The 13,548-nt window shown below is 42.5% G+C and overlaps 1 protein-coding gene across 2 annotated transcripts in view; it reads left to right on the top strand.

Annotated features, from left to right (window-relative positions):
• The window catches only part of LOC115473858 (putative bifunctional UDP-N-acetylglucosamine transferase and deubiquitinase ALG13), a 153,549-nt gene that overhangs the window by 63,102 nt on the left and 76,899 nt on the right, over window positions 1–13,548 (top strand). For both annotated transcript variants that reach the window (XM_030209005.1, XM_030209004.1), the window contains 2 exons: window positions 7,425–7,605; window positions 10,288–10,360. In XM_030209005.1, the coding sequence (XP_030064865.1) occupies window positions 7,425–7,605; window positions 10,288–10,360 (254 nt within the window). The remainder of the gene's footprint in view (window positions 1–7,424; window positions 7,606–10,287; window positions 10,361–13,548) is intronic.

Raw genomic sequence — 13,548 nt, 5'->3', positions numbered from 1 at the left:
AGGACATACTCTCCCTGCGCTTCTGAGAGACGTTTTTTTTTTTTTTTTTGCAGTTTTTTGTTCTGCCGGCGCTCGTGTTTTTTTTCCCCCTTCTTGAGAGTCTTAGCCGCGCTACTTACCCCTCCACAGCGAAATTTTTCTATTTTCCTGGTTGCCGGAGAATCGGGACGTCCCTTTAGATTAGGCTCCTCTTCCTGGTCTCTTCAGCTAATCAGAGCGCGTTTCGCTGACAACAGCCAGCTAAGCCCGCTTTGATTGGCTGAAGAGACCAGGAAGAGGAGCCTAATCTAAAGGGACGTCCCGATTCTCCGACTCAGGTACCGAAGGAATAGAGAAAGCAAGTGAGCTACACTAGTTTAAGGCAATACACAGCGAAAAAAAATTATGAAGAAAAATATTAGTTACTATTAATGTAAATAAAAACTAGAAGAAACATTTTTAGCTCTTAATTTAGACCACAAACGTGGAAGGGGTGGGACATCCAGATAACTAAGAAGAGAAAAATAATATGAAAAGAATTGAAGAAAAGTCCTTAACACAAACTATTCCCTGTCACCAGTTTAACAATGCAGTTCAATTTACAAGGATGCAATTATAACCAACTTCATATCTAAAAAAGAATTCAGTTGCTTGGGAGCAAAAAAGACATTTTACCCTGTTTATATGGTTAACTGAACAAACATATAGCACCCATGGGTCGATCAGAAGCAAACACAGGCGCTAGAGGCTATTAGCGCCATACTAGCGCCTGCATTTGTTACCGCCCCATGAGCAGAGCCCCCGAGCATGTGAAACAACCATGGTGGGCAGGGCTGGGTGCTGCCATTTTCCAGGCGGCACCGATGGAAGAGCAGGGCAGCCATCTCCCTCCTCCAACTGCAGGTAGGGGGTGGGGAAGGGCCGCTAGACCACCAGGTGGGGGAGGGGACTTACCTACGGCCCACTTGGCCACCAGGTACATCGGAAAGATGCTGGAGGAGGTTAAGGGGGACTGGAGACCGACCGGATCTCCAGCCTCCCCGAACCTGTTTGTGTGTGTGTGTGTGGGGGGGGGGGGGGGGGGGGACTGGAGGTCCACTGGACCGCCAGCCTCCGTTTTGCTTGGCTCAGGGTGGGGGGTAGTTGGAGTCTGGTGGTCCCATGGACATCCAGCCCCTGTGTTTGACAGGTCTAGGCTTTTGTGGAAGGATTTGCTCAGGCACAACCCTCCTGCACTTCTACCCTATGATCAGAGAGAAAATTGTGTGCTTAAATTTACATGCAATTCTCTGATCATAGGCCCGGTAAAGCCCTGCACTGTTCCAGCGCTATTTTTAGAGTGCTGTTTGGAACAGCACGGGGCTTTTGATCATCTGCCTACCAGTTCTTTAGTCTGTTTTAATGTTATAAACGTTTTCCCTCTTGTGTTGTCTTAGTAACATCCAGAAACATCCAAATATTTTGACCAAAAAATAGTTTAATTCTGAAAATACAATTGTAGTAAAACATTCACGTCTTGCTCAAAGACAGATACTAATAATGTAAATCTCCATCGATGTATACTGTGTGGTTTTTTTTTTTGTTTGTTTTTTTTTTAAAGCAACATGGGTGCCTATAACAAGGACACCCAAGTCCAGTGCAACTAACATGGACTTAATGGGTTTTGAAAACAAGTCCTTCAGTTGACCCCCCACAAGTTTGCTTCACTGTGTAGGATTATGATGTACGGAAACTTGGCTTAAAAGTAAGCATTGTGGTGAACAGCATTGTAACAAGCGTACACTCGGATTTTACTGCTTTCCAAACAAAGGGAAAAATCGTAACTTGCCACAAACAAGGATGCAGAAAATGTGTAAAAAAGCAAAAAAAAAAAAGTATTCTAAAGCACCCCTTATTTAATTTTCTAAGACTGTTAAATATTATGAAACATCAGAAAAAATAATAGCAAAAAAGTATAATCTTACAAAACAGGGAAAATGGGGTAAGCTCATACTTAAGAGCTATGTGGCAAATATCAAATTGAGTGTAATCATCGCTTATTGCAAAAAAAGTAATATTCTCCAGTATATAATATATTTAAATATCACATAACAGAGCAAAATGTCTGCTGTCCTACTGCAGATATGCCTTCAAAATGACTTAGTGCTAGAGACTTGCATGGGAACGGGGTTCCCGCAGGGATGGAAGCAGTTCTGCGGGGCTCCCATGGGGGGGGGGGGGGGGGGGGCAGAAGCAGTTCCTGCGGGGTTCCCATGGAAACGGAAACTGCACCTTTGGCAGTCTCTCACCCACCGAGTATCAAGTTCTTTGAGTGCTGTCTCCCTCTCCTCCTCCTTCCTTTAACAGCACAGATGTGGAAAGCCTTCCATTAAGGAGGTGGTAGACACACAAATGGTGATGGAATTCAAAAAGGTGTGAGATGAACATTAGAGGATCTCTAATTAGAAAATGAAGTTATAAGAAACGTAAACTTAAATGGCTGCATGTGTGTGGATGTTTCGTGTGACACTTAGATGGCAGCTCCAGCTGTGATGAACTAGGACCGATACTGGGCAGACTTGTATGGTCTGTGTCTCATATGTGGGAATCTGGTTTAGGATGGGCTCGAAAGGGCTTAGCAACTTCAGTGGCTGGAACATGAGGACAGTGCTGGACAGACTTTTACGGTCTGTGTCCCACAAATAAGACGAATAGGTCTCAGTGCGCTTTGACAGCAACTCCAGCAGTTGGGGAACATAAGGATAGAGCCAGGCGGACTTCTATGGTCTGTGTTCCAGAAATGCCAAAGAAAGACCATAATCAAGTATATAATCACGTTCATTGTTGATTTAATCATGAATTGATAGTGTGACTATTAGGCAGACTGGATGGACCGTTCAGGTCTTGATCTGCCGTCACTTACTATGTTACTGTTAATTCTCTCTGCTCCCGGGCTAATGCGCAGACTTTAGCTTTGACACAGGCATGAGCATCAGATGTCACCTGACCTACCTACTGGCGTGTGCATGAGGTGATCTCTTAACACACAGTGCCAGTAAATCAAAGACAAGTCTTATATGTGCCCACCAGAGTGTTTCAAGTTCCGTTCCTTCCTTGCCTGCAGTGTTGCGGCTTGAGCCCAGAGGGAGACAGAGAGCCGGCCAGATTTTTTTTTAAATGTACCATTAAATTCTTGTGGGGATGGGTTCCTGTGGAAACGTAAGCACTGTTTTTTCATCATGCCCAAAACATAGCAATATCCTCTCAGTGAGGAAGCTGGGATGCTTTTATAATTCAATATTGTACATCCAAACATACCACCTCGTGCGGATGCAGTGGGGAACAAGAAGCCTTATCTGTATCTGACTCAAATGTTCCCCAATTCCGAGTTTAATCGGACAAGAATCCTACTATATATAAATGAACGCTGACCGACGTGCCGCGCGTGCGTATTTATATAGTAGGATACAGTTGAGGATTTCTCTGTAGGAATCACACAAGCAATGTATACAAACAAGTAAAAAATATACTTCGCTACAAAATGTAATACTGCTACTATAATACACGGAGAGCCTACACAGAGCTAAAACGAGCTCTAACGGCGTCCTTTCCGGCCCTGGAAACAGAGCACTAGGCGCGCCTGCATACAGGAGACCTTCTCCCTTGGGCACACCAGTGGCTGTTCCCACTCTGCCCACGGCTCCTTTTCCGAAAAGCAAGACGCTTGCTTTCACTTTCTGCAAGGGAGTGAAACGCAACTCATGCACGAAGGGGCTTCTGACCAGAGGCTCCAACCACAGTGCCAGCCTCTGCGCAGCTGATAGCCGCCGGCTCCAGCTCAGCGGCCTCATGGTTGCAAGCTGACTGCTCTGAGAACCGAAGGGACGCGTGCCACTGGAGAACGCAAAGCCGGCAAATAAACGGAACGACTGTGAAGAGGATCGAAAATATAACTTGACCTTCCACTGGAAGCCAATACAACTTTATCAGTAGTGGTGCGATTTGCTCAGATTTATGTACATGGCAAAAGTTGTGCCAATGTATTCTAAAGTGTCTGTAACTTTACAAACAGCTGACAGACGGAATCACTATATAAACTGTTACAATATTTTAATTGAGTTAGTATGTAAGCTTGAACTAGAATTTTAAACTAATCAAACTGGAAATAACTCCTTATGCTTCAAAGTTCAAAAAAACTTTACAAATCAAATTAACTTGGTGTTCTATACACAGCAAAGAGTCCAAAATAACTCCCCAAGACACACAGAGTAGACTCAGAATTGAAGTCTTAAGTCATTAACCCTTAACTCTCATTTTTCACAACAAAAATGTCGCCCGTTTTAACAGGCTTTACGGCTTGTGTCTAATATACAATAACTTACAGGGAACCTAAAAATAACCAAGCGGTATTTCTGTCAGTGACCCTTTTATAAATGGATGCAAAATAGGTAATACTGGATGGTGAAACTGATCAGACTTGAATGCATATGGGTGATGTAAGAAAGATCTCTTCGGTTGTTCAACTCATTTAACAGTGGCAATTAATAAGAGGAGGTAAGAATATCTCAAATTCTTTCCTTGACAGAACATAAAACGTGGACATGCTTTCAGAGATAAATGCAAAGCAAGGATGTTCCGGGGTTTTTAAGATCAGAGGTTCTAACGTGATATGACATAGCTGAAAAAGGTAAAAAGAGAAACCACTCAATTCATCTTCCGTATATATTTGAGATATTGGTATAGTCTGGTATTTAGATTTCAACAGTAAATCCCGATTAATGTACAAAGCATGTTGTGTTTGATAAATTCTAGCATGGAGGTCACTTCTCTATGCCACGTAGCCGGAGCCTGAGGCTGATACTTCTCTACAGTTGTAGTTAAATGCCTGAGTCGAAAAATTGTTCTGGTGTGTTTATCTCTCAGAATTAGAGGATGAAAATTGGAGTATAGTACCAGGGTATTAGATGGAAGTACATAGTTGGTTGCTCATTGCCGTGAATATGGAGATCCAAAACTTCAATGGTCTTAACTGGTAATTTGTGAATGTAAATAGAAATTACAAAAATTCTGCCACACTGTACTACCAGTCCATGTGAAAAAAAAAACACGCTTATTCAGTTTATTTATTTATTTATTTATTTGTAGCATTTATACCCCGCTCTTTCCCGCTCGATAGCAGGTTCAGTGCGGCTTTCAAAGCAGACTTCCATTAGTTGCCTCAAAAATTTCTTGGCCTCGGGAAAATTTGTAGTGCTGGATACTAGATCTAAACACTTGAAATTGCCCCACTCTGTGGAATGTTAATGTACAAGGAAGAGATGTTCATGGTTACCAAAAACTAACTAGCCCAAAAAGAGATATTAGGAAATCAAATCTGTAGAATCGCTAATACATGAAAGGCTAAGGGTACCAAAATGTAAAAACGTCTAAATATTTTGAAACAGGTTCTGTAAGAGAACCAGTCCCTGCCAGAAGGAGTCATCCATGAGGACGGACTAGTAATTTATAAATCTTAAAACAAAATAAATTACTGGATAAACATTTATATAGTTGGGTAACTTTTGTGTAAGAAACCCTTCTGAGAGGTCTTAAGATAACATTTACTCCAACTGGTGTTCGAAAGAATTTGTTGCAACTTGTGGGAAGACCTGATAGGGGTAGCTCATTGGCTACTATTTGATCTACATCATCAAATTCACTGTTACTCCTCCGTTATCTGCTGATTAGAGGCAGTTTACCTCTTCAGTAAAGCAATTCTAACTAATACAAAGCATCCTTACTACCTTGAGTTTTCAATAAAAACCATTGTGACCTAATCAGTGTGGTGGTTTTTTTTTTTCTTGCTAAAAAGGTGCTGGTACTCAAACGCCAGGCTACCCTTCAGGGGTGGGGTAATCACTTGAGGGATCTACCCCACAATAGCCAGGACCCCTGCAACCAGTTACAAAATCTATGACCAGGCAGAATTAGTGTGTAGAGCCTGAGTTCTTTCATTAAAACTTGGGGTCCATGGGTCAATTTTAGCAGACAATGGAAAAGGTGCCGGTACTTAGTACCCCCTAAAAGAAAAGCCCTGGACCTAATCATCTTTCTGCACCCTAGAGAAGCATTGTAGTTAGCACATCCTCTATAAACGCCTTTTCTGCCATAGAATATGCTTGTTTTCAAGTCTTAATTGCTTCTGCCACTGTTCAAGTAATCGACTTATGAACAATTTTTCATATTTTAAGACTACCGTCTAGTCTTGTATATTGGTACTTTATTCTGTAACTGAGGAGCGTTGTGACCAATCTGTATTTCCTAACAGATGGAATATCCACCGGTGCATCATTCTTGGATCACAATATACACAACAGAACCCAAACATTTGGCAGTTATTAAATTTGATTTCGGTAAATTGGCCTGATCATTTTGAACTTTCACAGAGATTTTATGCATCACTTGTTTTGTCGGTTCCTCCAACGATTGCAATCTATGCTGACTCCCAAGTGACAAATCAGAGTAGTCTGCTTAAGACTCTCCTAAGAAAGGATCAATCATGGTTTCTGAAGTTTAGGCCTCCCCCCCCCCCCCCCCCCCCCCCAGGAAAGGTAATGTCTCCTCTAGCTCCGTATTCGCTGTGACTTGAAAGCCATTTGCTCATTATTGCTTAAATTTCTACATCTTACAACATTGGGTTATGTTAACTGGTATTGGCCTCCATGAAGGATTACTGGCCTCTTGAAATATTAAAATGAACGTATTCAATGGTCTGAAAATATACTACCAATAAACTGAAAAAAAAAAAACTGCAAATCAAACATCATCTCCAATAGACTTCACAAATGACAATACCATAGTAAGCACTTGGATTTCAACTTGTGACAACGGCCATGATTTAAGTTTGTTTTTCTTTTAAATACTTTTTTGTTCCAATTTTGTTTTGTTTTTTCAGTAGTATTTTAAAATATTTGTGATTAGTTTAAATGACCATATTGTTTTTAACAATGGCCCAACCCCTGTTTCAGCATCAAAAAAAGTATAAATTCTTAGAGTATTAAAGCCAAATTTAGATTCCCCCAATAATACTTCCCCTCCCCAGAATTCACAGTAACCAGCATTCCTCTCCACCACCCTCCCCCTCCCATAATGATTGGATCTCTTACCTATTCTCACAGTTATGGCGCTGGACCGGTGGGGAGGGTGGAGGAGCGCAATGCTGGTTAATATAGGGGGTAGGATGGAGGAGAGAAATGGTGCCTCCATTAATTAGCCCATCCTAGACTTCAGAAAACCCATTTATTCTAATAGTCTGGGCGTTTATTAGAAACAATATGGTATCTAGGAGGTGCTTTATGATAAGATTTTATGACTTAGCAAAATGTGTGGATCTGATATACAGAACTAGATTGTGTGTAGACTATGCATTTGACTGTAGATTGTTCTGAATAGAATGTTCTCGATAAAGTGTTATATGGTTTACCCAGCTGTGTTGTACGAGACCCTGTACAAAGGGGTCTTTGCAGTGGATGAGGAAGAGTTGAGGTCTGCAGTGGAGTTGTTCCGCAGTGGCACGAAGAAGAACAGGAATAGTCCTTCAGTTGGGAGCGAGGATGCCAGCTATGACAGCCTGCCTGAGAGAGATGACAAAACTTCTTCAGAATATAGGTAGGTATTGTTAATTATTTTTTAAACAAAAGTTAGATTCCTTTTTTTGTCTTTTAAGAGAAAGGATAGTAAAAGTGAGTAGGGGGAGGGAATTAGGATAGAAGGTACAGTAGTTTTACTTGGGTAATTGTCCTAGTCATTGCTGCCATTGGCTTGCTCTGCCTGGAGTTGACTGGAAACATCTTATTTTTATCTGAAGACTTTTTAGGTAGGTGGGGTGGAGGTGGTTAAGGGGCAGAATAATGAGTGCGGAAAACCCTAAATAAGCAGCATATCGCAACACAAACTTTTTCTGGGCATCTTCTTGAAGCACGGTGTTGTGCTTCATTATTTTATATGAATTTTAGGGTATTGACTTGAGCATGAAGGGGGAGAAGTATTACTTCTGTGTTAATTTTGAGAGCCTTTGTCCATACCACTGTTTATATTATTGTCAGTTTTTGGAAGGGACAGGAAGAATGGGGGAAATGGTCATCTATAGTTTTCATCCATCTACTACTACTATTAAACATTTCTATAGCGCTACTAGACTTACGCAGCGCTGTACAAATTAACATGAAAAGACAGTCCCTGCTCAACAGAGCTTACAATCTAAATTGGACAGATGGACAGACAGCTAGGGGTGGGGAAATTGCAGTGGTAGGGGTGATAAGTGAGGGTGTTGAGTAAGAGTCTCTCTTGTGATTGGTATAAATATGGTATTTTCTGGAATAACTGTAGAACAGGGGGTGGAGCTAGGAGTCGGGGTGGAGCTTGAGAGCATGTGCTAAAATATCTCCTTCCAGAATTACTTCCCCTTGGCATTTCTGTGTAAGAGAGTGAACAGATTTGCTGGGCCTACCAGCACCCAGGGTAGCCTTTGGGCTGGGGCTGGTGGTGAAAGGTAGGTCCCCTCACATGGTACTACCATCTGGCAGTGTCTCCCTCTGACATGGACACAGACAGGCAGCTGTGTAAGAGCTCAGCTCTTGCTGCCACAGAGGTGAAGTGAAATGCTGATGCATGCCTCCTAATGAGGCATAGTGGGCAATGCCCCAAGCAGTAACTTCTCATCTGCTCTTTCAGTAGCCCCTGAGGTTGATGTGATTACCCATGACATCATAACCTACTAGAAGCCATTTCCCACTGAGCTGCAAATCCAACCGAGCAGGAAAAAAAACTGATGATTAAACTATTTGACTAGAACGGTTTTTATATGAAAAACATGGACAAAATTGATTGAAACTTGGGTATCTGTTTTTCTGCTATAATTTAGAGTTGATTGTAGGGGTCCAAAAGCATCTGTAAATCCTTTAAATGAGAGGAATGGAATGGATATTGATGCAAAGCTCAAGTGAGGCCTGGACATGTCCACGTAAAGGAGGCAATGTCATGAAGCAAATGTCAATGAACAGATCAACCTGTTGGGTGTCTGATAAGATTTTTACCACACAGACTTAAATCATGTACTTCCCCGCACTGTCCTTTTGTTTTGTTTTTTTTAGAATTTTTCTTGCAATAAAATTATACTGGGGCCTATTTACCAACTTGTGCTAAGGAGTTTCACCTGAAATTTTTACAGCCAAAATTAAAGTCAAAACCTCTGCGTTTTAGCTGTTGGTGATCTTCTCAGCACTTTGGGGGAGACAAAATGGCTGCACCAGGCCCACGTTACAAGTCTCGGCAGACAGTTCAGGTTCAGTGTGTTATCTAGCGAGGCATGTAATATGGGGGCTCTGTAGTACCCCCCCCCCCCCCCCCCCCCAAGGAGTGGTAAGTGCAAAAACTTGTGTTTTAGTAAATGAGCCCCTTTTTCTGTTAACAGAGGATGATATAGTGGGATAGCAATAAGATTGTTCTGATCATGGATACCTTCCCTACACCCTTTCCCGTGCACTCCGCTCCATGGATAAATCCTTCTTATCTGTTCCCTTCTCCACTACTGCCAACTCCAGACTTCGCGCCTTCTGTCTCGCTGCACCCTACGCCTGGAATAAACTTCCTGAGCCCCTACGTCTTGCCCCATCCTTGGCCACCTTTAAATCTAGACTGAAAGCCCACCTCTTTAACATTGCTTTTGACTCGTAACCACTCGCCTCCACCTACCCTCCTCTCTTCCTTCCCGTTCACATTAATTGATTTGATTTGCTTACTTTATTTATTTTTTGTCTATTAGATTGTAAGCTCTTTGAGCAGGGACTGTCTTCTATGTTTGTGCAGCGCTGCGTACGCCTTGTAGCGCTATAGAAATGCTAAATAGTAGTAGTAGTAGTAATACCTGAGAGGTTGGTTCGTTCATTGATCCCCACATGCTTAATAACGCCTTCTTTGTAGATGGGTGAAAGCTTTAAAGTGTCTTGTGAATTTGAGCTTTGTTCTTTGTGGCTTTCATTTTTGATTTTGTGACAGAAACAGATTGAATCTGTTTGGAAGAAATAATTGGGTGTGAGTTGAGTTGTAGTAGCTCACTTTTGTAATCTCTTACCCATCACTAAAGTTCTACTGTACTTCACTCGTAATTAATACTGACAATCAAAGCTGCAAACATGGATAAGACCTTTAGATTGTGTTAACATCCTTTAATGTTTGAGAGAGAGAGACATTGATTCTGTTTCCTGCTTTAAAATGTGAAAACTATGTTACGCCTGTATGTTGTGCAGCTTTCAATTTACAAGTTGTCATTGTTTGTTTAAAACTGTGCAGAGCGGAAGAGTGGGATGGGATTAGCGGTGAAAACTCGCCAGACAAAAGCAGACAAGCAACTGAAGAAGTTAAGGTGTGATGTCCAATTCCCAATGGTTTTAAGTCGAGGTTTGTTCGGGGGGGTGATAACCACAGTTCTGCATTCTATATACTTGTCTAAGAATCATGTAATTCCCATCTGCCACATGCCTGATGACCTTGGTGCCCTCCCTTATCCTACATAAGAGATGTTGGTTTTTTTTTTTCTTTTTGTCTTATTCCATTCAGGAAAATGAATTTTGCCTGCCTTTTATTGCTGTCACCCAGATGGTTTTCCCACTTTTTTTTTTTACTTGAATACAAATGCAAACATATGATCTTGGCTTTCAAAAGGGAATGTACGAGCTGTAAAACCTGTTGGAATACCATTTTGATACCTTGATTGGGTATGGTGCATCCCTTACAATGGTGCTGCATTAACTCGGTAGTAATTTTGGATGACTGTATATCAGCCAGGGCTGACACAACCTGGGCAACTTGTGGAGGGACTGCACCAGGACAGAAGAATCCGTTTCTGTCTCGTAGCGATTGATATCAGCAGGTAGAGCGCAGTTGCTGTTCTTCCTACAGCTTTTTGGTTTCATTCTGCTGAAGAGAGCCAAGCTATCACTTAGGTGTTCAAGTGACTACTGTTAGGGGGTGGGGAAGGGAGGAGAGCTTCAAAACAAGAAAGTCAGAGGAGAGAAAAGAAGAGGGGGAATGCTGAATTTGGCATCCTGGTCTGTGTGGTTTATTGTTTACAGCAAGTTTTGAGAAGCTGGGAGAGGGAGGGACATGTGAAATTCATGGAGGAGGAATGAGATCTTGCACTTGAGGGGGCTAAGAAAGAAAAACCAAGTGCTGATTGGGGAAGAAGGTTTGAGGGAAAAGTCAGAAGGGGGAGGGGGGAACAAGCTAAAGAATGCTGGAAGAGAAGGTGAGAGCATGCATGGGTCCGAGGGGGCCCATGCAGAAAAGCATTACCATGGGGTTTCCTGGCTGAGCAATTCAGAAATGGTTTCTGCACAGGTGTGAACACACACAGAAACCGTTACTCCACACCACATTAAAACACATGGTAATAACAGTCCTTAACAATTCCTTGAGCATTCAATAAAAAATGTTAGATGTGGGTTGTGCATGGGGAAACTTTTTGCCAGGTCTAGGACGGTGTAGAAGCGTTGGTTGAGAGGACTGGATGTCTAGCAGCACCCTCTCTCTCCCTCCAACCTGACCATCCTGCCCCAGACTGCTTTCTGCAGTACCTCCCCTTTTCAATCTGACCCCCTTCCTCTACCCACTGCCAAATAATTCCCTAGTAGTCTAGTAGGACCCCATACCTTTAAATAAGGCAGGTGTAATGTCCACTCGCTCCTACCTCTAGCGTTGTCATCTTCAATATGGTGGTACCCCGTCCCTGCCCCTGGGATGCACTAGGCAGGGTCAGTCTGTCATATAAATTATTACCCTGCCTTATCAGGCACTGACGAGAGGTGATGTTTTAGCCGTGAATTACTTGCACGGTTTTAACACTGCCTGCTCATTGATTTTATAGCATGCCACGGAATTTTTGAAGCACTAATTTCAGAGTTTGGGATTGTACATAGGCATCAGGAAGTACAGACCCCACTTAATGTGCCTGTGGTTGATGACTTTTAAGGGAAAGTGCAGAGTCGTAGCACAGGCACCTTGCTATTTGCCTTGGTAATGGAACCTCTAGCTCGGATGGTTCGACATTGAGAGGGAATTGGGGGGAAATACATCACAATATCCTACTATTTGCTGATGTTTCATTCACTATTTTGGACCCATGGGCGTCTTTTCCCATAGTGATGACCACTCGAGGATTATGGGAAATATCAGGGTTCAAAACTAATGTGGCAAAATCTGAACTTCTGAATATATCTGACAGTAAAAGACAGGGCAGTGCTACAGTGTTGATACCCATGTAAGTGGACTTCCAAATGCCTGTGTTAATCTTGCTGAAGAATTAGTCACTCTATGATGCTAATTACCCACCCCTTCTTAAATTATGGGAAGAGCTAGAGAACTGGAAGGGCTTGAATGTAACATGGCTAGGTAGAGTGCATGCAATCAAAATGGGTAAGACCAAATTGCTCTACTTGTTCACAGCCCTTCCATTCCCTCTTACAGACAAATTCTTTTGAACACTGCACCATAAAGTTGTTTGTTTGTTTGTTTTTTTCAATATATCTGGAAGCACAAACCCCCTAGAGTACAAAGGGCAGTATGGCAGTGCCTAACTTCACACTGTACTATAGAGCGACCCAACTTAAAACAGCGTTGGGGTGACCAAGGGGTGGGACTAAAAGCTGGGTTAGACGAGCAGTTTACTTAGTGATACCATGGGGCTCCCAGAGTAGTGGAATAGTGGAGGAGTGGCCTAGTGGTTAGGGTGGTGGACTTTGGTCCTGGGGAACTGAGGAACTGAGTTCGATTCCCGGCACAGGCAGCTCCTTGTGACTCTGGGCAAGTCACTTAACCCTCCATTGCCTGCCGCATTGAGCCTGCCATGAGTGGGAAAAAGTTTGGGGTACAAATGTAACAAAAAATAAAATAACTCGAGGCAATTCTCCCTAGAGGCCAATCCACTTATGCAACTCTGTTTAGATCTGTGGCTCCAAACGCAGGGTGGTAAGCTGTTAAGCAACATGTATTTTGGGATACACCCATTCAGTAAATTGTGGAACTTACCCCTGGATGAATAAAAGTTAAGGGATTAGAGGTCTTGGCACATTAGGACAACTAATTGCTTACTAAACTCTGAGTCTCCTTATTAAACCACGGAAACTGGTGACTAGTATAACAACTGCAAACAGAATGGTTTTAGCCTCCACTTGGAAAACGGAAAGAGGCTCCAACAATTCACCCAAGTTGTTGCCTTAGGGGACACCAAAATAGATAATTATGCAAATAGCAAGGTAGACAGAATACATCCTTTCCTGGTCCCATGAGCCAGCTCAAATCTCCATGTATGCACCGTTGATTTGAAGGTTAGACTGCCCTTTGTCCTAACGTGCACTATGCCCTATTCTGTATAGTTGCCCATAATTGTGAGGGAGGCTTATATGTGGGTGGAACATTATTGGCTGGTTGTGAACATGTCAACAGCTTTATAGAATACTATTAGTTACATGTGTCATACGGTGCACTTAGCTGTGGCCATTTACACCTTCCATTGACCTGGCAGAAGTGGTTGTGCCTTAAAGTAAGGTGCACCCA

The sequence above is a fragment of the Microcaecilia unicolor genome, chromosome 7 (assembly GCF_901765095.1).
Source record: "Microcaecilia unicolor chromosome 7, aMicUni1.1, whole genome shotgun sequence".
Taxonomy (NCBI): Eukaryota; Metazoa; Chordata; class Amphibia; order Gymnophiona; family Siphonopidae; genus Microcaecilia; species Microcaecilia unicolor.
Note: the sequence above shows the minus strand (reverse complement) of the source record. Positions and strands in the feature narration are given on the sequence as shown.